Source organism: Mchenga conophoros, linkage group LG20, assembly GCF_057382185.1.
Source record: "Mchenga conophoros isolate Kocher_MC1m ecotype Shallow Benthic linkage group LG20, M_conophoros_male_GT1.1, whole genome shotgun sequence".
Taxonomy (NCBI): Eukaryota; Metazoa; Chordata; class Actinopteri; order Cichliformes; family Cichlidae; genus Mchenga; species Mchenga conophoros.
The window spans coordinates 29,890,222-29,910,043 of record NC_140545.1 but is presented as its reverse complement, the minus strand read 5'-3'; the positions used below and the strand labels follow the sequence as shown (position 1 = coordinate 29,910,043).

Genomic DNA, 19,822 nt, shown 5'->3' with positions numbered 1-19,822 from the left:
AGATATCAGTCATGACGAATGGTGCAACTGCATGCAACATGTGAAATATTTTCACTTATGTTTTAGTCATTATGCCAAAAGTAGCCTATGCAATAATAGTTTATAATGACAAAAATATAGCACTTTGTATTGTATAAGTTACTTAGTTGTTAAGCTCTGCAAAAGAAAAGAAAAATGTGCAAAAAATGTGTTTCTTTATGGTTACATCTTAAATATTTATTAAATTTAATACTTGAGGTAGCTTCCACTAAACATTAATTTTGGTCAATGAAATGTTTCGACGTGTAAATTAGTTCCCAATTAAGCTTTAAATTCTTTCTTTCGCTTTATCCATTTAAGAAAAATCCTAAATTAAATAGTCCACAAAAGCCTGTATCATCTTTATTATGTTATTTCTTTTTAAGTACGAATTGTACGATGGTAGTTTTTTAGAACTCTAAACGAGTAAACAAATTATTCTCTGCTCTGAAATGAAGTTAAAAAAAAGACAAAAAGTAATTTGGTTCCCAAATGTTTCCCTAAAAACAGCACCTTAGTAAAGTTGGTCATGAAAGTACTATATACTGTACAAACATGTAATTTTTCTTTCATTAGATGTAAAAACTTAATCAAATATTTAAAGATATTTAATACACTACAGTGATTTTCTTTGTAACATGGCATAAAACACACATACGCAAAGGTAGTAAAATAGAACCAATTTTTATTTGAAAATAAAACCTATTTGAAAATAAAAATTGGTAGCAGGTCTTTTAGAGTTTTGGTCAGACCAGGTAGAGAAAAATTAAGTTCTGGATTTATTCTCATACAAAGACAAATTGTGACTTTAAACAAATACTTTTGGTCATCACAACTGGTTTCAATATTCTCATTGTCATGTTTCACTAGTTGACATGCAGACATAAAACATCATAGAAAAAAAAAAAAACCCATTCAACCCCCCCAAAAAAACGTAACCTCTCAAAATCTCTGTGGTACTGGATTTCAAATGTATGTTTGCTTGAATGATTGAATCTCCTCTTTACATCCGATCGCTGATTTGACTGTAAGGTTTTGTATAGTTAATTCTGACAGCAAAACGTGCATGATTTAGGCACAGATAAAACAGTTAAACACAAGGCCAGCCTCAAAACAGGCAAACGGATTACAATACACAGGGTTGAGCATTATGAAGTACTGGACACAAGTTTTTGGCCAATAAATATAGAAAAAGACACGTTTAAAAAAAAAAAAAAAACCCAAATATATCAAATTTGATATTTTCAAGTGTTGCACTGCAAGTACCGCAGCCCCTGGCATTAAACTTGCTCCTGACAGTGTTTTCTCACGCTCAGCATGACACATCAGTGCGTATGCCTACAAATCTCTGTTCAGGCAAAACACCATTCTGTCCTAATTTCAAAAGGCACAGCTTTTACTTACAGCACTGTCAATATAAAAGTGCAAGTTGTTTGCCATTGAGCAATAGAAGAATATAGTAACAAATGAAATATTAAGCTATGACTTAAAACTGTGGCATTTAGAAATAAATGTGTCCTATGAAAAACAATTAAAAAAAAAAATTCCAGTGTCTGTTTTTGAAAGGACCAAAAACGAGATTTCACCCCATTTATCCAACTTTATAACCAATAGTATCAAATGTCAATTTGACCACTTAGGATTTATATTGCATGTTATGTAGAAACCACTTTCATGATACAAATGACTAAATACACTTGTTTTGACACCCATTTATAGTTAAATAAGGCTACAGTAATGTCTACTTGACTGGCGACGCAAGAGGTACTGTCCATGTGATCACAGAACTGGGTTGCATAGAGGAACCGCGCTGACCGTTTAAAAATAGATTTCCTTATAAAACAGCCTATTAAAATGAAAGGTATAAAATCGTTTATTAGAAAAGGTGTTTTTGTTGTTCCATACAAGGCACAATTAACAAAAAACAATGTCCAAAAGTCAAGTCAGGACAGGCAGGCTTCTGCTTTGGCAAAAGAACCCCTTTAAAATTCATACCAACTGGAGTGATTGTGATGGGAGTGCTTTGGTTGGTGTTTTTTTTGTTGTTTGCAGCTCTGTCGTGGTGCTTAAAAGTAGTGATTTGTGATTATTGTCAGCACTGTGGATCAGAGGAGAGGCCTCACTTTGTGACATACACTTTCAATTGAGCCAACAATCTTTCCCCAGGCTTAGAATTTCCTTGACCTCATACCAATGCAGTTTTCTAAACAGAAGGATTTTGTGCGCAGGCAAAGAGAACAGTCTGGAAATGTATGTCTATGTTCTGAATACATGTGGCTATTTTAGTCAACTTTAGCGCTGCTGCTCCTGTTGGAGTCGAGCAGGTCTGTTGAAAGCTATTGTCCACGAAGCTGGTCCAGCCGGGTGTAAACGTTATCAGCTTGGCTAAGATCTTCAAACACAGGAAGAAGGTTTAGCAGCTCAGCATCATCCACGTCGTCAAACCACGACACCACCGGAATCTGGGGCAAAGAAACACTCGATTATATAAGGTGCATCTACCCTAGCTAAGCGTGCACCAAGTAAACACAAAGCCAATTCAACCCTTAACAGCAACCTATGATAACTAAAGTAATTTTTACCTTTTGTTTCAGGAAAAAGATCTAAAGACAAGTGTTTAGTTTGGCGGTTTTACATCATATTGGTCAGGAAAACCTTTTCCTAGTACAGACAGATTCATAATTTGGTTATGTTCCTGGCTTGATTGATCAAATACAGCAAATTCACTTCTGTGGTTCAAGTTCTCAGACAGCTAAATTTGACACATACAACCAACTAAGTCCTTTATGAAAGGCAGTGTGCACCAGATTTGCAGAGACTGGTCCAAACTCACAGCATTATTTGGGTGGAATATGTAAGAGGCAGGAGAGTTGTCCAGGATGAGGGTTTTGTGGAGGTCTCTGCCTAGGCGGCTTAAATCCTTGACATAGCAGCCCTGGTGGAATACACAAGATTCCCGAAACAACCGGGTCCGGAATACTCCTCCCTGGTCCAGCAGGTCTGTCACCGGGTCTGCGTACTGGTGGGAGGATTGGGTAGCAGGTGAGGGAAGAGCAGGGATGTACAAGGCTGGGCTAAGCTGTCCCAAGCTGCTACAGAATATTAAGCTGGGACACAGCTGGCACTAAGACTTTAAGATGAGTTGTGTATAAACTGACACCCATCTATTCCTTTAAGCATGGAGGTGTGGGTGTTCACTAAGGTGTCTACCAGCACGTTAGAGTAAGAGAGGGAACTAAAAAGGTGAGAGAAAGCAGATCTGATAGATCAGACATCAGCTAAACAAAGATCTTCATGTTTTATTCCAGCATCTAATTTCAGGATCACTGTCAATATCTGATGTGAAGTACCTTAGCGAGACTGGCTGTAAACAGCACACATTCAAACAATTCGCCCATTCTCTGCAGGAACTCGTCCACATACGGCCTCTTCAGCACATACACCTGAAAGGGAAGCAAGAGGTTGGTGAACAGCTCAAACATGATTGTCATTTAACCAAATACTGCCAATGAAGCTTAAAGTATATTTAAAAAAAAATAATAATAATTTTAGTGCTCAAGAGGTCTAGGACAAGGCTTTTTTTGTAAAGTAGAGCTTAGAATATGTTAAGTCTTATAAAAATAATTATGCCTCAGCTTGATTTCACACAAGTTTTTAAAACTAACTGGGAAACAGGATAAGGAAGCTGTCACCTTTAAAAAAAATACACTATCAAGACAGGAAGCTGAAACAAATGCAGACTTAGCACAAGATAAAGAGAAATATGCCAATCCTAAAGATATCCAATACATGGAGAACACTTTAAAGAGAAGGTAGTTATTAGTCTTCCAGACACTACAGATAATTGGTAAGATCAGTGCAGCAATAACTTCTTAAACTGGCAGCTTGCTTTGGGATCTTGTAAGTGTTCAAGTGGAAATAAAAGTACACAACATACAATTTAAATTAAACAAAAAAGTGCATCTCTCACTTCTGAAAGATTTTGTGCCATGTCCATTATCAATGCAGTTGCAAGATCAACTAGTCTGTAAAGCGTGAAGGTTTAATAGGGATTTCCATGTTTTTGTTCATCTGCACGATTCATTTCCATCCGTCAGCTGCTAATGGCCAGTTCCTGAAACAAGTAATCAAGAATAGGCCGTGCAGTGTTAACCAGCCTATCCTGGATTACTTGAACCAGGCAGAGGCCCACAGGATTCCTTACCATCACACAGGGGTCGCTCGAATCACATTTCTTAGTTAATATTTCCACACGTCCAACTTTAAGACCTTGTGCCCCAAAGATCAACACAATGCTATACTTGTGTATTTATTTCAAAATCTTCCTTGCAGAGGCACTGTATCAATTATTAATGACATTTTAGCTGAAATGACTCATTTTCCTGCTGATGCATCCACTTTGACTTGTGCAGTCTTGTTCAAATTCTGGCCACTAGAGGGCTCTGTTTAACCATCTTAAAAAAAAAAAAACTTAACTGACCCATCCCTTTTCAGCTCAGCAACCACTGCAAACACAACATACATACACCCCCCCACCCCCTTACAGGAAAGGCACTCATACAGAGTAGTTTACCTGGTGTGTGGTCCCCTCTATCTCCACAGGCACGATGAAGTCTGCATTACTAATAGGCTGGAGGGAGAACACAGAGGGAGATGGTTGGCATGCTCATTCACATAAGCCACGCTGTGTACATTCACATGGCATTACATAACAGCTGAACAGCAAGAACCAGGCTCTTCATCGCTGCCATAAATCACAGCACATAGGCTACACAAATAGAATATGACTTGCTTTGATGTTCCTCAAACACATGCGACGACTTTTCTAAGAGAAACAAAGAATCGCAGCAGAAACACGCCCAATAGACAGGCGGTCGTTTAATCAATGTTACCCAAATACAACTGTCATTTCTGCAGGAAGGAAAAGCTGAAACATCAAATCACCAACTGACATGGGTAAACATGCTGAAATAATGTTGGGCCGGTGTTAGCGGTACCTTGAATGAGCTGTGCACCAGGGTCTCATCCAGGTCTATGACCACACATAGCTTCCCTTGGTCCTGGGCCGTCACCTCAGGCAGCAGGTTTGGTTCAGATAGCTAAAGAAATGCATGTAGACTGTCATATTCATCATTACACTTGAGAAACACAAAGTAGCCAACAGGGCATTGAGTTATATGGAAAACCTGAAAGCTTGGTCTGGATTTTTACCTCTGGGGAAATTCGATTATACTGGTTTTTGTTAAGCATGCATGTGTGGAAGTTTAAGGATTTACTGTAACAGCCTCTGTGTGGTATAGCTTTATGATTAGCATGTGTCTTTTTTGCAGTATTTCTCCAATGCATCTTGTCAAACTCAACAGGAATTCACCTGCAGGGGAAAACGATAACCTTGATTCAAACTCATTTTCAGATAGCCAGCCCCCCCCACACACACTCTTAGTTTTGTTTCATTCCAGCCTCTTTATGAGAAGAGGCAAAGTGAAATTAATTATTAATTTTATTACATAACAGAAATGGCTTATCTATTACGGATGGCAAATTAAGATCGAGGAAAGACTATGCTGGGGAGGGGGTGCTGGGAGACTGCTAGAACAATTTTGTTCAACTAAACACAAGAAACCAAATGAAACAAAGCTAGCGGTGCCAAATGTTTAATTTGGTTTCATATCAGTAGGAGCCTGGCAGACAATAACCAGGGTCCTACAGATGCTGCTTGCTGTTTGCTCCTGATGCTGGAGGACACTCCTCAACATGAACAAACATGGCATCTCATTAAAATACCCCTAACATGGTGGTGAAGCCCTAATCAAGCTGACAGCGCTCACCAGCGTGGCCAGCAAGCGCTCTGAGCTTTATTTTATTTTTTTCCCCTCCACCTCAGCAATTATGAGGAACACAATACACCGATTCTCTGCCTGCCTAAAGGACTGATAGTCACTCTCTCATTTCTTATCTTCCTTCGGGGGGTGGGGGGGGATAAAGCGAGAACATCAAAGTGATTCCATATCCACAGACAGTTGCGGTTAGCTTTCAAGACGTTTAGAGCAGGTGCAGCGGTGGTTTTAGTTGTAAAAAGACGACAACAATAAGTGCAGTTTTACAACAGCGTGTTAAGTTTATCCGTACAGATGGCTAAACTATTCACACACCTCTTTTATGGCAAGCAGTGTGTGTGTGTGTGCAACAAGGAAGTAAGATCTTAAATAAACAAAAGTAAAGGCAGGGGCTGAAGCTGAGGTCTTCAAATTGATTTCAGCTGTGCGGAAATATCTCTGAAATGCGAATACTGTTACCTTGACAACCATCCCATTTTCCTGTGACTCCAGCAATCCCTGCTGGGAGGGTGATGGCGGCGGTGGCGGCGGCGGCAGTGCTGGTGATTTGGGGCCATCCTGAGCTTGGAGGCAACAGAAAAGCGCTTTGAAGATGTTGCAACTCCGCGGCTGTTTCAGGGCAGACCGGCTCACCTGGCCTGCCGGGAGCAGAGACACAAACACACTTCATGAGGAAACAGCAGCACTCAACAGAACCAGTGCTCCCAATGTTTGTGGACCAATAAAAAGGTATGTGGAGCAAGCTGATTGGCCAGCTACTGCATTTCCACAAATTGAGTTCACCTGTGAAACAAATTGGCTAAAATGAACCCTCACGAGGAGGACTTTTTTCTTCCAGTTGGTGTTTTTACATTAAAATGTCCACAAAGATAGTTTTAACTTGATGTGTTTTACGCAGCGATGGCACAACTACATCCAGAGGAAGATAAAATGAAGGCTGCCTGTTCGTTTGCAAAGATTTCTTGTAAACTTAAAAGATGACAAAAAGCCTCCCTGTGAGTGTGTTTAAAGAGGGGAGTGCCCTTTGCTAACAAAACATTTATTTTAAAGTTTTATTTATTAATTATTTTGCCAATTTAGATTAAAAACTAGCAATAACTAATTTTGCGTTTTTGGGGTTGGGCTAGTAAAATTTTCATCTCTACTGGTAAAAAAAAGTAATGTCGGACACTGAAACTGTGTGTCGTCAACATGGGAAACATGGTGAGTGGAGGCCTGAATTACAGCCCACAACTTGGGTCAGATACATGTTATCTAATCTTTTTTCTTATACCAAAATGAAATCTTGATGCAAACACATTGAAATGTTTTCTTGTTTGTTTTTTCCTCTTCATCCATAAAAGATAATTAGGCAGGAGCTGCTTGTGACACACAGATTGAGTTTCTCTAATTCCTGAAGGTACCATCCATCTGTCCACAGGGATGGCACAGCCTCCACATGAAATCTGTTTTTAATGCCTCTGCTGCTGCTGCTGTTGCTGCTGCTGCTGGAAATGGCTGGTACATGTTATATAATCACAGAGGGCGGGAAAACCCACACTTTTCAGCAGTACCTTTCGACAGACAGAAAACATTCCAACCATTTTAAACTCGGGGACCTTTCGGGGCTGCCTGAAGCGAGCCAGAACAGCCAGACAGGCAGCTGGTCGGGCAGTCAGGCAGCCAGCGAGTCGGACAGGCAGTCACACCTCAGTGCTCTGTGCAGGTCTTTGATCAGCCACTGTGACCACCAGCGTCCCAGCCTCAAAAAAGACTTGTGCCACCGCCAGTGTAAGAAAAGGGAGGAAAAACATCCCTGTGATTCCCCTCTAGTGCATTTCATGTGAGGACTTGCAGAATTTTTACCCATCAAAATAGTTCATAAACACTCTCTAGTCCCTGCTAGAAAGAGGAAGTGTGGAAAAGAGTGACAAACAACTGCATACTCAGAGATTTATACATTTATTACTTCTACACTCTGAAGACATAATGCAGACAACAACAAGCATGTTACACAACTCCATGTTTAGGAGACAAAGGACACTGGATCTTGATTTGGTAATTCTGCACACAGCATTTTCACTGGGAAAAACTACAACCTCCATTATTTATAGCCCACGAATGTGCATCTTGCCATGCAAATCAGCCTATTGATTTCCACAGGAAGACATTATTGGCCATGTGTGACATAACAGCATACATTAGATCTCCTCTGCATGTAAAAGGATGGAGAGATGAGAAGAAGGAGATTAATCTTTTAGAGCTTTATGAATGGCGCACACACACACACACGGATCCAAAATCCAAAACATCCCTTAATCTCACAAAACACGCAATGCAAAATGACATTAATAATAAGAATAATGCTGAAGAATTATTTTGTAAAACCAACACATGACCTGGAGCACCACAGACCTGTAATAACTACAACCAAGAGGCTGAATCAACGAGCAAAGCCTCTTTCAAGCGCAAGCAAAGTGTGCAAACAACGAAATCTTTGAAACGGCGCTACAACGGGCGTGTGCAGAGGGGTGTGTTTGTGCATTCCGCTGTCAATACCGCGGCACCGGGTATTTCTATACAATCCTGCTGTATAATCAGCAGCCCTTAAAGCTCTCTTGGCCTGTAATATACAGCATGGTGTAATACAAATCCCACTCGGGCTGTTTTGTCAAATGAAACGATAAAAATAAAAATAAATAAATAAAAAAAGAGCAGCGCAGCATTATTTCGTGAAGCCAGCGACGGCGCACGGATATGTGACCACCATGGTCAATTAACAAAAACACGAAGAGTAGTTTGTGAAGACTGAAAAACACCGAGCTGTAAGTGCTGCCTGTGGTGACAGTCAGGCAGGGCTCCCCGTGTTCTCTCGACCTGGTGTTGGTGGTAGTAGTAGAAGGATATGGGATGTTGCCAAACGAGCTGGAACCCGATAGATATAAATACAGCAGCTCATTTTTTATTTTGGAAAAGCTGGGCATGGCAACGACACCGAGAACAACTTGGGGGGGGTAAAAAAAATACACCAGAAAGATGGGTTTGCACAACAAGAGCACACACACTGCCAAAGAAAAAGAGAGGCAAAAACTGGATCAACAATAGCTACTAAGCTCGGTGCGTAATGGAGACTGTGAACTTGTACCTGAGCCTACGTCCGATGCATTAATTCAGCTATAGTGACGGAGATTGAACTACACGGTGATCTGGCCCCCGATACAAAAACAAACACAGGGATTTATTCATATTCACGGTTTTATTTCCAAATTCAACAGCAGTCGATTGGTGGAGGAAAACAACAGGTTTGTGGCAAAACAGAATAAACACATTAAGATAGCTTTCGGCACGGTCTCTTTGTGTTTTCCAGCGATAAGATGTAAAGATTACACTCTGCTCGGTGGTGGATGTCAAAAAAGGGTAATACGCCTCTCTTACCGCGCGTCCGCAGCGCGCAACTGTCAAATAAAAGGGCGCACTACGCGATTTCTTACCGCACTAATCACTTATAAGAAAACAGTACACATAAAAGAGAGTACTGGGAATATGTGGGATGTAAACAACACCCAATCTCACCTGTTTTCGGTGACACTTGGACGTCTTCTTTTTGCACTTGGGTGATAACAGAACTTTCCATCTGACAATCACGGAGCCCTCAAAATCCTCAAATCCTGTCCCCGAGTACTGATGGGCATCCCTCATTGGGTTTTATTGACAAGCTGACGTTATTATTCGCCGAGTTAACTTGTCATCCGCCTCAGTTACGATCCTCGATGGGAGTAGGATTTATCTTGTTCCTGGCTTTCTTTATTATTCTCCCGTCCGCCGCCTCTTCTTCTTCTTCTTCCCTCGGAGGGTCCGCCTGGGGAGGGGGCAAGGCACTTGGATATGTTCTTCGGACGCTATTTGAGACTCCGTGCGGCCCGTCTTCTCGGATGTGCCGATTGTATTGCTGGTAATATCGCAGAGAAGCCCCCCTCTCTTTTGAGAGTCCTCACTTTTGCAGCAACAACATGGAGAATCCAGGCGAGAGAAGGAAAACAACCGAGGAAATGGGGCAAGGGAGGGCGGTTTCAAGCCCCCCGTTACTACAGATAAACAACATCGCCCGAGAGGCCACTAGGAGCGACGGAAAACAGCGAGGATCGATCGCGTACGGAAGATCTAGCGCGGAAAAACGAATTCTGGTTCGTAGTTGGGTGTAAAACGAGAGTTTTGTTGTTATCCCAGGTTTTGTTTTTCTACGGTTGGGACTCCGCGGGCGCCTTGAAACGGTACCCGCGCCCTGATTGGACACCAGGGAGGAGGGGAGGCGTGGTCAAGGCATTCCTCCCCGGCCAGCACGCGCCGCAGCGAACACATTCCAGCGCTGCTCGTACAACAAATGAGATCACGTTGTTTGTGAATTATTAACAAATAAATAAACGAATGCTGATGAACACAACTTAATCAAGAAACATGCGAGTGTACGAGGAATAAAAAAATACACTCATTATTAAACTAAACACTAGGGACGCTATTTATTTATTTTGTTGTTTGTTCACGTGCATTATTCTAATTAAAACTAAATCAGAGGTGGCTGAAATTGTGATCATGTCCAAGTAATTATAGAAACCTTTATTTAGTCAGGGGCAAATCAATGTAAATTACATAAAATATAAATCATCTATAGTGTAACTATGCTCAGGTACTCTGAAATGTTGTTTGGCATCTCTCAGGGATAGAAATACAACCAAGAAAAGGACACAGAGATAAAATGTACATTACAGAAATGCCGAATAAAAGTTATGTATATATATATAATAAAAAAACAGATCAGTGTTTAAAAGTGGCTTTGCACAGTTCTGATACTAGCAGTCTGTCAAGATAAGGCTGTGAATATATGCAGAAATGTATTTCTACATTCAAACACACATATATGTAAGATTTAAAATAATTATAATAAAAAAAAATCAAGAACAAGGTGACACAAAAGGAAAAGCAGGAGCATTCATTTTTATAAAACATCACAGAACATGAGCTTAAACATACAATGACATACTTGTCTCACCCAAGACCGCTTAATAATAACAGTCACAAGAGAGATATCTAAGGTAATGCATTGCTGTGCACTCTAACCTAAACTTTAAAACCTTAAAAGTCATAATATATACAAGAATGGCTTTGTAAATGGGGGAGAAAAAAAAGTATTTTTCTATTTGAATGGTTCTTGTAGAAGGTACAATGATGGGTGACATCAAAGGGTTTAAGAGTGCTGGCATCTGCAGAGTCAGGGACTGGTGCACAACCTTCAATCTGCTGCCAAAAGATAGGTTGCCGCCTGAGAAACGAGCATGAGCTAACTTAACTTCCAGGCTTCTCATCAGTCTCTTACCATGAATTTTAAAAGATAATGATTCCTCTAAACCAGATGACCAGCTACCATTTTTTTAAATTATAGCCCAGAATAATAAACACACCCACCAGCACCTCCGCAAATACTGCTTTATCATTATTTTTAGTGTTTTTAATACTTGGATTTCTGCCTCTAATTTGCATTTTCCTCTGGCTTAACTTTTACTTTACCTCCCTAAATTCCTGGTTTTTCCAATGTCATAACCTCTGATTAGAAGAAAAAGAGTAGGAAGAGCTCAGCACCGGGCTCACTGAAGGACATAAAAGTGATAAACACTAAACAAATACACAGGGAATCTGTGTTTGTAGCAGTAGTAAAACGTGAGCACATAAGAGTTTTTAAAGAACCCTGGCTGTAAGAAGATTCAAGTGTCTCTTTTCAAAAACAAAGTATTTTACAATTGTACAAGATTCATTTAAAAGTTGAAATAATCACCTTTAATCCATGTGACAGGAAGAGCTTTTCACCTTTTCCTTCATGGAGACGTGAAAGGCTTTGCTGGTAGAGATATAACCCCATGCGGGAGTACATGGGAGAGCTTCATGTACGGAGGTAAGAGAGGGCAGAGTGAAACCAATGACCCAAGCTCCTTTCATTTCACTTCCTACTAAAATGAAACTTGTTTTTTTGCCTAAAACTGCTTGGGTGGAGGGGGGGGGGGGGGGTGCGGGGGGTGCGGCTCCAGCCCTGGGAGCCACTGTGTTATGGCAATCACTGAACATTTGCGCAATAACGCACTCAGACTGTGCTGCAGTTACTGTACTTTAGCATGAGGCTGCTGCTCGTAAACATTGCAGGATGGTTGCATCATATAGAAATAGAGTCGTGCAGCGTGGCATTTAATAAAGCTATCTGTCTTTACATCCACTTATTCATCCGGGAGGGAGGGGGAAAAATCACAAACAGTTGTGGTTGTAGTTGTTTTTCATTTGAATAAGTTGCATTGAACTGCAGACAAATCCTGTGTGTTATATAATCATTTTCACTACACCGAGTATAGCGATTTTCTGAGCAGCTGGAACTAAAACACATTTGTTTGACCTTGCTCAAATAAACAGAAGTGGGTTTGACATGATGTTAGGCAATGTGGTCAACCATCGGGTCCCCAGATATTTATATTTACAGCGTGGAGGTTCTGCAGAGTGCCTCCTCCTCATCCTCTGAAAGCTCAAAGACCTCTGAGTAAATCAAAGTGATCCTCTCCCCTGCAGCATACAGTAAGCAAATATGGTGTGAAATTAAGCAACAGCACATATCTGCTATATTTAACCACACGAAACACACATGTAAAGCACACTGAAAGCGGCACAGACCGTAAACCTGTAGGAAGAAACGGAGAAGCAGCTTGTTAATAAAAGGAATAACTACACAGCTGAGACGGTCCATTCCAAACACATGTGGGCCCATTATACCGCGAGCTCAGCCAGTGCCCACAGCGGCCACAATGCAAGACATAAACAAGAATGGCCCCGCTGTTTGCATTCCTGGTGTGGGACATTTTAAGGCAGCACTGACAGCTCGGTGTAAAAATATATACAAAACAAGTACGGGCCGCACAGCTGGAAAATGTCATGTGGTTTAAAGCTGATGCCACTGTTTACTAAATCAACTTGAAATTCATTATCAGTGCCTGCGTTCTGCTGCCCTCATCTTCTGGTATTCCTCTCCAAGACAGCAAAAGAGCAGCGGGGTCAGCAGCTGTTAAAAGGGCTAAGGGTTGAGGGGGTGCTGCAGGCGTAACCCTCCACCAATCTTCCAGTGCTCTAACGGGACCAAAGCGCAACCACTTAAGAGCAATAAGTGCACCCGTGCATTTTTTAAAGTCAACATGTGAAGCCATGTTAGTGTTTATTGCATTTTCTACCCCCCCCCCCCAGTGTGGAGCTTTTTGTTTACAATTCAATAACACAGTTAATGATTTTAATAATTGAAACTCATTAAAACAGTGAGTTCTGGTGAGCCACAGTGATAAAAACACTACGGTGCTTTCTACCATAACGAGGGTAATCAAAAGATTTGTCCAAAAACAAAAAAATCAATCATTGACTTTTTAACCTCTAACACACTGGTTCTCAACCTTTTGGGGACCGGGGACCAGGGGGTTCTTGGAAACATTTCCCAGAACCACCTTTTAATCCTGCTAGTATTTAAATTACTACGTGGGAATTATTTTTAGCCTTTCTACGTCAGACACGTGGCATAATGTGTCACAACATATCAGAGCTTCTGCTGGCTCATATTTGAAATGAGTGGGAGTAAAGGGCACAAGATATTTGTTTGGATGGTGTAAATGTTCACATCTTTGTGTTCTTTATTATATAATGAAGGTCAATTAACTAATTCAAAGCAAATGATTATTTTAGTAACATCAACTGTGTTCTAATATTGGCCAAAACAGTCGAGATAAATTGATGAAACTGTGAAGTTTTGTGTAAGTTTGATCATTTTTAAATGCAGGTTTTCAGCATTAAAACTGAATGATTTGGGGTTAACACCAGAGATGTATCTACTGGGAAGGCAAAGACTGCTTCATGGCTACGAACCCAGACCCCACTTTGAGAATGAGAACCACTGCTCTAACAGCAACGTAACTGGAAATATAAAAGACAAACACACAATAAAGAAGCTCGATGCATCAGCTTTAGATTGGATGAAACACATCACTGAATTTCCATCAAGTAGGGCTGTCACAATAATGGATTTTCAATTAACAATTATTGTCAGACTGAATCAATATTATTGCAATATATACAGAGAGAAAAATAGCTACAATGTTAATCTATGGCAAATAACTTCAACTTAAAATAAGTGCAAAGACTACAAAAGGAGAGTCTGTAACCATCGCTGTGGAAATGGCACACAAAAAAACAATTATTATCACATGTGCATTATTGACACTCTATCAATATTACATTTTTAAATATCATGGTGAGCATAATCAAATACTAAAATATATTTTTTTAATCTCTGCAAAACTGTTCATCAAGTTTATTTTGGCATTAAGGCCAACAACATAAAAATAAATGACATAACTGACTTTAAAGAACACACACACACACACACACACACACACACACACACACACACACACACACACACACACACACTGTCCTTTAGATGTTGTGTTTCTACTTCAAAAATGTCACACCTGGGGATGCACGGAGTCTACTTACAGCCTCATGCACTCTGCCATGCATTAAAGCCGCATCCAATCATGCTGATGACAAACTGGCTGCTGAAATGTTCTTGCAGCATCTGAGCCTCATGTAGAGCTATGACTGTAGGGTCAAATCATGTGATTTGCTGGAAGAGCCCCCCCACCCCACCCTCCCACCTCACAGGCCTGCCCCTGAGTGGCCTCTGCTAGGCTATGTTTCCAGGAAAGGGGCCTACTGGACAGGCTGTGAGGCCTAGGCAGGGAGACATTGGCTCATTGAGAAAAACAAAAACAGAGAGGGGCGGTGGGAAGACTCTCCCCTCTTACATAAGTCTGCCTCCATGACAGGGAGAGAGAGAGAGAGAGAGAGAGAAGGAAAAAAAAAAAAGTTCCCCGCCACAATGCAAAGAAAAACCTGTTCATCCGCCTCAGCTCAGCTCGCAAAGCCGAAGCACTTCAGCACTGGAATTCAAACAGTGAAACAAGCAGTGTTTGGCTCTCAGTTGCACAATAAGTTGCAACTCTTCTGACATACCACCACAGGCATGTGCAGCAGCAGCAGCAGCGAGTCTCAGCGCTCAGCAGTCATTTAGTCTCACACAGTAACGCTGCTTTTGGTGACTGCACATGGGCATGATGTAAGCCTGCATGTCCTTTAATGTGTTATGCTGTAAGCTGTGGTAGTGAAATGTTTACTGTAAATGAGAAGTCTCTCCTGAAGCCTGCAACACCTCCCTGTGGCTGAAAGAGAAACTGCAGTTTGAATTCAATTAGCTCAAAATACAAAAAATGTAACCAAACCAAAAAATGTTTGTTTACTGTATTTCTTGGATTGAAGCGGTCTTTAGCGTTTGTAAGTGAACTTCCAGAAAACTTTGTTTTTGCACACTTCTAGCGCCGTTTAAGAACAAAAATTGAGTCTGTTTATTAATAACTTACACGTTATTCTCCTGTTTAATTATATTAGTGCAATTTTAGCTGATTTTGTTACTTCATTTATTTTTATATTTCTTTTTTTCATCACGTCTTAACACCTCTCCGATAAATTCAGTTTCTTCAGACGTTTAAGGTCTAATTTTGTCATCTCAGTTGTTCACATTGGAAGTCTGCACTGTTGCTTTTCTGAGCATAACATCCTGGATCCTTCCTCAGCGGCTCTTCCTGACCTCTTTTTTTCTTTAGCGACTTCCTGCATTTGGGGAAGTTTCTCCTTATCTCTGCTGCATGTCAGAAGATTCCGTATGCTGCTGAGATTCTGAAGCTTCTTGAGCAAATGTGTGATAGTGAGCTGTAAAAATAAAATATGTCTGCTGAAATCCAGCACGTCACTGCCTTGTTGTTGAAAGGCATTTTTGAAGACATGAATTTGTCTTTAAAACTTTAAAACTCCCTCCTGAACATGAAACCACTGATTTTAAAAGCCTGGGTATCATTTGTAAATCTTCTTCACAGGGATTCAGTCTGTTTGGTTTCTTAAAAAAGTCCTGACATGTTTTCTGTCATATTAAGTCCTTCAAAAAAAGATTATAAACATCAGACGTCTGTAAACCTGTCAATCTTTAAAATTCACCTAAGCTTTTCACAATCAGCATGTTACCTTTTAATAAAGTTACAGTGACAAATAAATTTGTTTCTTCATTACTAAAAAAAAAAATCTGTACAGCACCAACCAAACGTCAAAGTTCATCTGAAAGTCAACAAACATTTCGTATAAATAACTTGGGACTAAATAAGACTTCATCTGGAGCTAAACACAGTCAGTCAGGTTGTCCACAGATGCACCTTTGACCCGAATGTCATGAGTCAAACTCAGGCTGCCGCTGGATCAGGATGGTCGTGTCGTTCCCTCTCCTGGTGCTCGGATCGAGCCAGGACACCCCCAGAGCGATCAGACATAACCACACCTGCAGCACAAAAAAAGACAGAATAAAAAAAAAAGAAAAAAAGCACACACACACAGGCCAAAAAAAAAAAAAAAAAAAAAGGTTTACAGAATGAATTTGTTCAAGTTATGCATCACTTGAGAAAGCATTCAGACCCGCCGGAGAGCCTTCAGGACATGTCTAAGACTGTCCTTGAGTGGACTAGCCAAAGACCAGATTTAAACCTCACAGAACATCTGCGGAGATGAAGACGGCAGTCCAGAGATGCTTTCCCATCCAGCCTTGAAAAGTTCAAGAGCCCAAATTTCCCCTCTTTACCTCCAGAACAGCAGTGGGAAACTACGTTATCATTTGTTCCTCATCACAGAGGAACCATTTCGAAACTCTATGATGCTATTCTGTCTTTTAGTAACCACTCTAATGTTAAGCTTAAGCGTACATGGGAAGAAGAACTGGGATTTCGAATACATGAGGAGTCTTGGGAACGGGCTATAACGAGGATACGATCTTCCACCTCCTGTGCTCGTCTTGGACTTATTCAATTTAAGGTCATACACAGGGTGCATTTCTCTAAGTCTAGACTTTCTGAATTGTATCCAGAAGTGGAAAATAAATGTGATAAATGCCATGGTTCTCCTTGTCACCTTAGCCACATGTTTTTTCTGTGCCCTGAGCTACAAGGTTTCTGGACAAGGTATTTTGCTATTATGTCAACTGTTCTTGGGGTAACTCTTCATCCTTGTCCTCTGATTGCTGTGTTTGGGATTCCTGCTCGCTCACTTACACTTGATTCCACACAAAGGGATATTATAGCCTTCACATCCCTATTAGCGAGACGTCTAATATTGTTGCATTGGAAGTCTGCTAAGTATCCTACTATTTCCCGGTGGCTTAAAGATGTCATGTTTTTTTTAAAACTTGAAAAAATTAAATATACGTTGAGAGGTTGCACAGCCAAATTTTTTCACAAGTGGCAACCCTTTATCTCTTATTTTGCTAGTCTAGAGGTATTGCCTGTTTAAATCTACTTTTGTTACTGTTATATTCCTCTAATATGTTTGATGGTTGTGTTGATCTGTGTGGGACTGGGGGGGGGCGTTGTGTTTTGTTTTTTTTGCTGTTTTTTTTTCATATTTATTTATATATATATATATATATATATATATATATATATATATATATATATATATATATATATATATATATATATATATATATATATATATATGTTAATTTACTTAGGAAAATTAAGAAAGGTTGATTGTATTTCGGTAACTGCAAGTACTGTTTTCTTTTTTCAATAAAAATATTTTCAAAAAAAAAAAAAAGTTCAAGAGGATCTGCTGGAAAGAAAACTGCCCAAATCCAGGTGTCCAAATCCTGCAGACACTCTCGCAAAGAGATTTAAAGCTGCAGCTGCTTCTGCAAAGTCCTGGCTAAACAGTTCTGTTTATGTACTGCTCAGTGGAGCGGAGACTTTCTAACATTTAAAAAAATAAAATATTTTTATTTTGTTTATTATAGGCTTTAAAACTCGAAACAAAAGAAGTGTTAATAAAGTGAAGGGACCTGAATACTTCTCAAAGTGGCTGCATAACTTTAAATTAGAGAATGCAATGCAAAAGGAGCAAAATTACCCAAACATACAAGAGCGATACACACCGACAACTTAGTCAGACAATCACTTTTTAATGGTCTAAAAAGCTTAGTATGATAACTAACATCTTAAAATAATTTTTTGTGTTAAAAAAAACAGCAAACACTGACGGCCACGAGGCTAGAAGCAGTAAATTTGTGGTATTTCTGCCCCAAACTCCAAATCTCGTCAGCTGAAATCCTTGCATCCACCTGGTCATGCTGTAGCTCTGGCCTGTATCGGCACATCACTTTACAACACACCTCCACTCCAATTCTTTGATTTGACTTTCCTGACTTAAACAACCTCAAATCTGTTGTCATTGATCTTGCTCTGTTCTGTGCTGCTATCCCCACCGTGTATGCAAGAGGACAATATCTGGCATTTTTGTGCAATTTATTGACACAAAAATTAAAAATACGACACAGTGTTACAGGGTTAAGATGTGGTGATTGATTCATAGTGTTCATTTATACAAGAGGACATTACTAATTAAAGGTTATCGTAGCTGCCTTTGAGTGTTTCTTTTCCTATATTTTGTACAGTTGCTGATGGAAAAAAGTGAAAGATGGACCCAAAGAGCAATTCTCATGTATCTCGCTGATGATCAACATTTTGATTGGCTGGTTAGTTAACCAATTGAACTCAATTTAAACATGCCACTGTAATAACAATGCTTAACTGCAGAAATTGCATTGTGCCTTTATATGCGTGTCATCGATGGGCTCTGGCATGTAAAAAGTAAAAGGTCCATTAAACCCACAACCACACCTCCTCACTGACGTAAAAGTTTTGGTCCCTTTTTTGTTCAGAGTTGCTCCAAAGTCACTCTGAAGCTGGAATTCCTTTTTAATAATTTTAGGCTAAGTTGGGAGCTCAGAGATAATTCTCTGAAGATTTGTGAAAACACGCTTTGACTATTAAATGCCCAAGAAGTTAATGTTCACTCAGTAAAACAAAGTTAAACCCTCCCAAGGACAGCTCCCATACAACCTGCTGTTACCTACCAAGTATCCAACAAACACCAGGTATGCTATGGACAGGAAAGCCGACAGCACGTACAGCCACACGCTGCCCAGCATGCTCACGTAGACTACGACGAAGTACATGTTGATGGCACACACGATCAAGATCACCACTCCGCCTCCTATCTTAAATACTCTGCAGAAAGATAAGAACGGGTGAAGTTTAAAGGGAGGCACGCTCCAATAAAAGTTCAGATGATGTGTTAGCGCTAAAAAGGCACATAAACAACACATCAGCTGATGAAAATAATAGATGTTATGGATTTTTGAAAAACCGATGCCCCAGTTGGGGGGGGGGGGGGGGGAAAGGTCGGGACAATGGTAAGGTTTTACTCTTGTTTCATCTCAGTTTGGAAACTAAGGAGACTTTCTGCTTTATATTTGAAAGCAAAATATTTTCAGATTCGTGCCTGGTATAAAATTTCAGCTGCTCAGCACTTCCTTTGTACTACAAGAAAAGGCTTTTGTGTTTCTGTTCAAGGAGTGAAACTATGGAAGAAACTGAATATGGAATTAAAGCAATGTCCAAACATAAAACTGTTCAAAAAGAGTTATAAAAATATGATCTTCTCGATCTATAAAGAAAAGGAAAATATTTAAATTAAGTGAATGTCTCTATTTAAAAACAAACAAACAAAAAATTCATGATGTGATATTATAGTATATAGTATATCAGAAATCTGTTCACTATTTTTATTACAAATTATATCAGTAAGGAAGCTGACTAAATATTCACTGATAATTTATGGGACAGGGGTGGGATTAAATAAGTGTATACTTCTTCCCACTCCCTTTCAACATGTAAATTAATCAGAATGTTTTTTTGTATGTAATTTGTATAGTATATATATTTTTTCTCTCATTTCTTTTCTAAATGTACTTGTATATTGTTCAC

General features: G+C 39.9%; 2 protein-coding genes across 2 annotated transcripts in view; both read right to left on the bottom strand.

The window, feature by feature from the left end:
- Window positions 1-686: 686 nt before the first annotated feature.
- Window positions 687-10,344, bottom strand: ctdsp2 (CTD (carboxy-terminal domain, RNA polymerase II, polypeptide A) small phosphatase 2). The gene is made up of 7 exons (XM_085260848.1): window positions 9,408-10,344; window positions 6,315-6,493; window positions 5,016-5,117; window positions 4,592-4,648; window positions 3,369-3,461; window positions 2,852-3,037; window positions 687-2,480 (listed from the first exon to the last, which is right to left on the bottom strand). Exons 1-7 carry the CDS (start codon window positions 9,466-9,468, stop codon window positions 2,355-2,357), a joined length of 804 nt encoding a protein of 267 aa, XP_085116974.1. The 5' UTR covers window positions 9,469-10,344; the 3' UTR covers window positions 687-2,354.
- Window positions 10,345-13,112: 2,768 nt separating this feature from the next.
- The window catches only part of LOC146551078 (natural resistance-associated macrophage protein 2-like), a 47,477-nt gene continuing 40,767 nt past the window's right edge, over window positions 13,113-19,822 (bottom strand). The window contains exons 15-16 of the mRNA XM_085260843.1: window positions 18,910-19,063; window positions 13,113-16,287 (exon numbers count right to left, since the gene is read on the bottom strand). Coding sequence (XP_085116969.1) covers window positions 16,180-16,287; window positions 18,910-19,063 — 262 coding nt within the window. The 3' untranslated portion in view covers window positions 13,113-16,179. The remainder of the gene's footprint in view (window positions 16,288-18,909; window positions 19,064-19,822) is intronic.

Excerpts from the sequence above, each read along its gene's own strand:
- ctdsp2 (XM_085260848.1), bottom strand. The coding sequence starts at position 9,468 with ATGGAAAGTTCTGTTATCACCCAAGTGCAAAAAGAAGACGTCCAAGTG. Across the intron at positions 6,494-9,407 it reads CCAAGTGTCACCGAAAACAG|GCCAGGTGAGCCGGTCTGCC; the intron begins GTGAGATTGGGT and ends TGCTCCCGGCAG. Across the intron at positions 3,462-4,591 it reads TAGAGGGGACCACACACCAG|GTGTATGTGCTGAAGAGGCC; the intron begins GTAAACTACTCT and ends CTTCCCTTTCAG.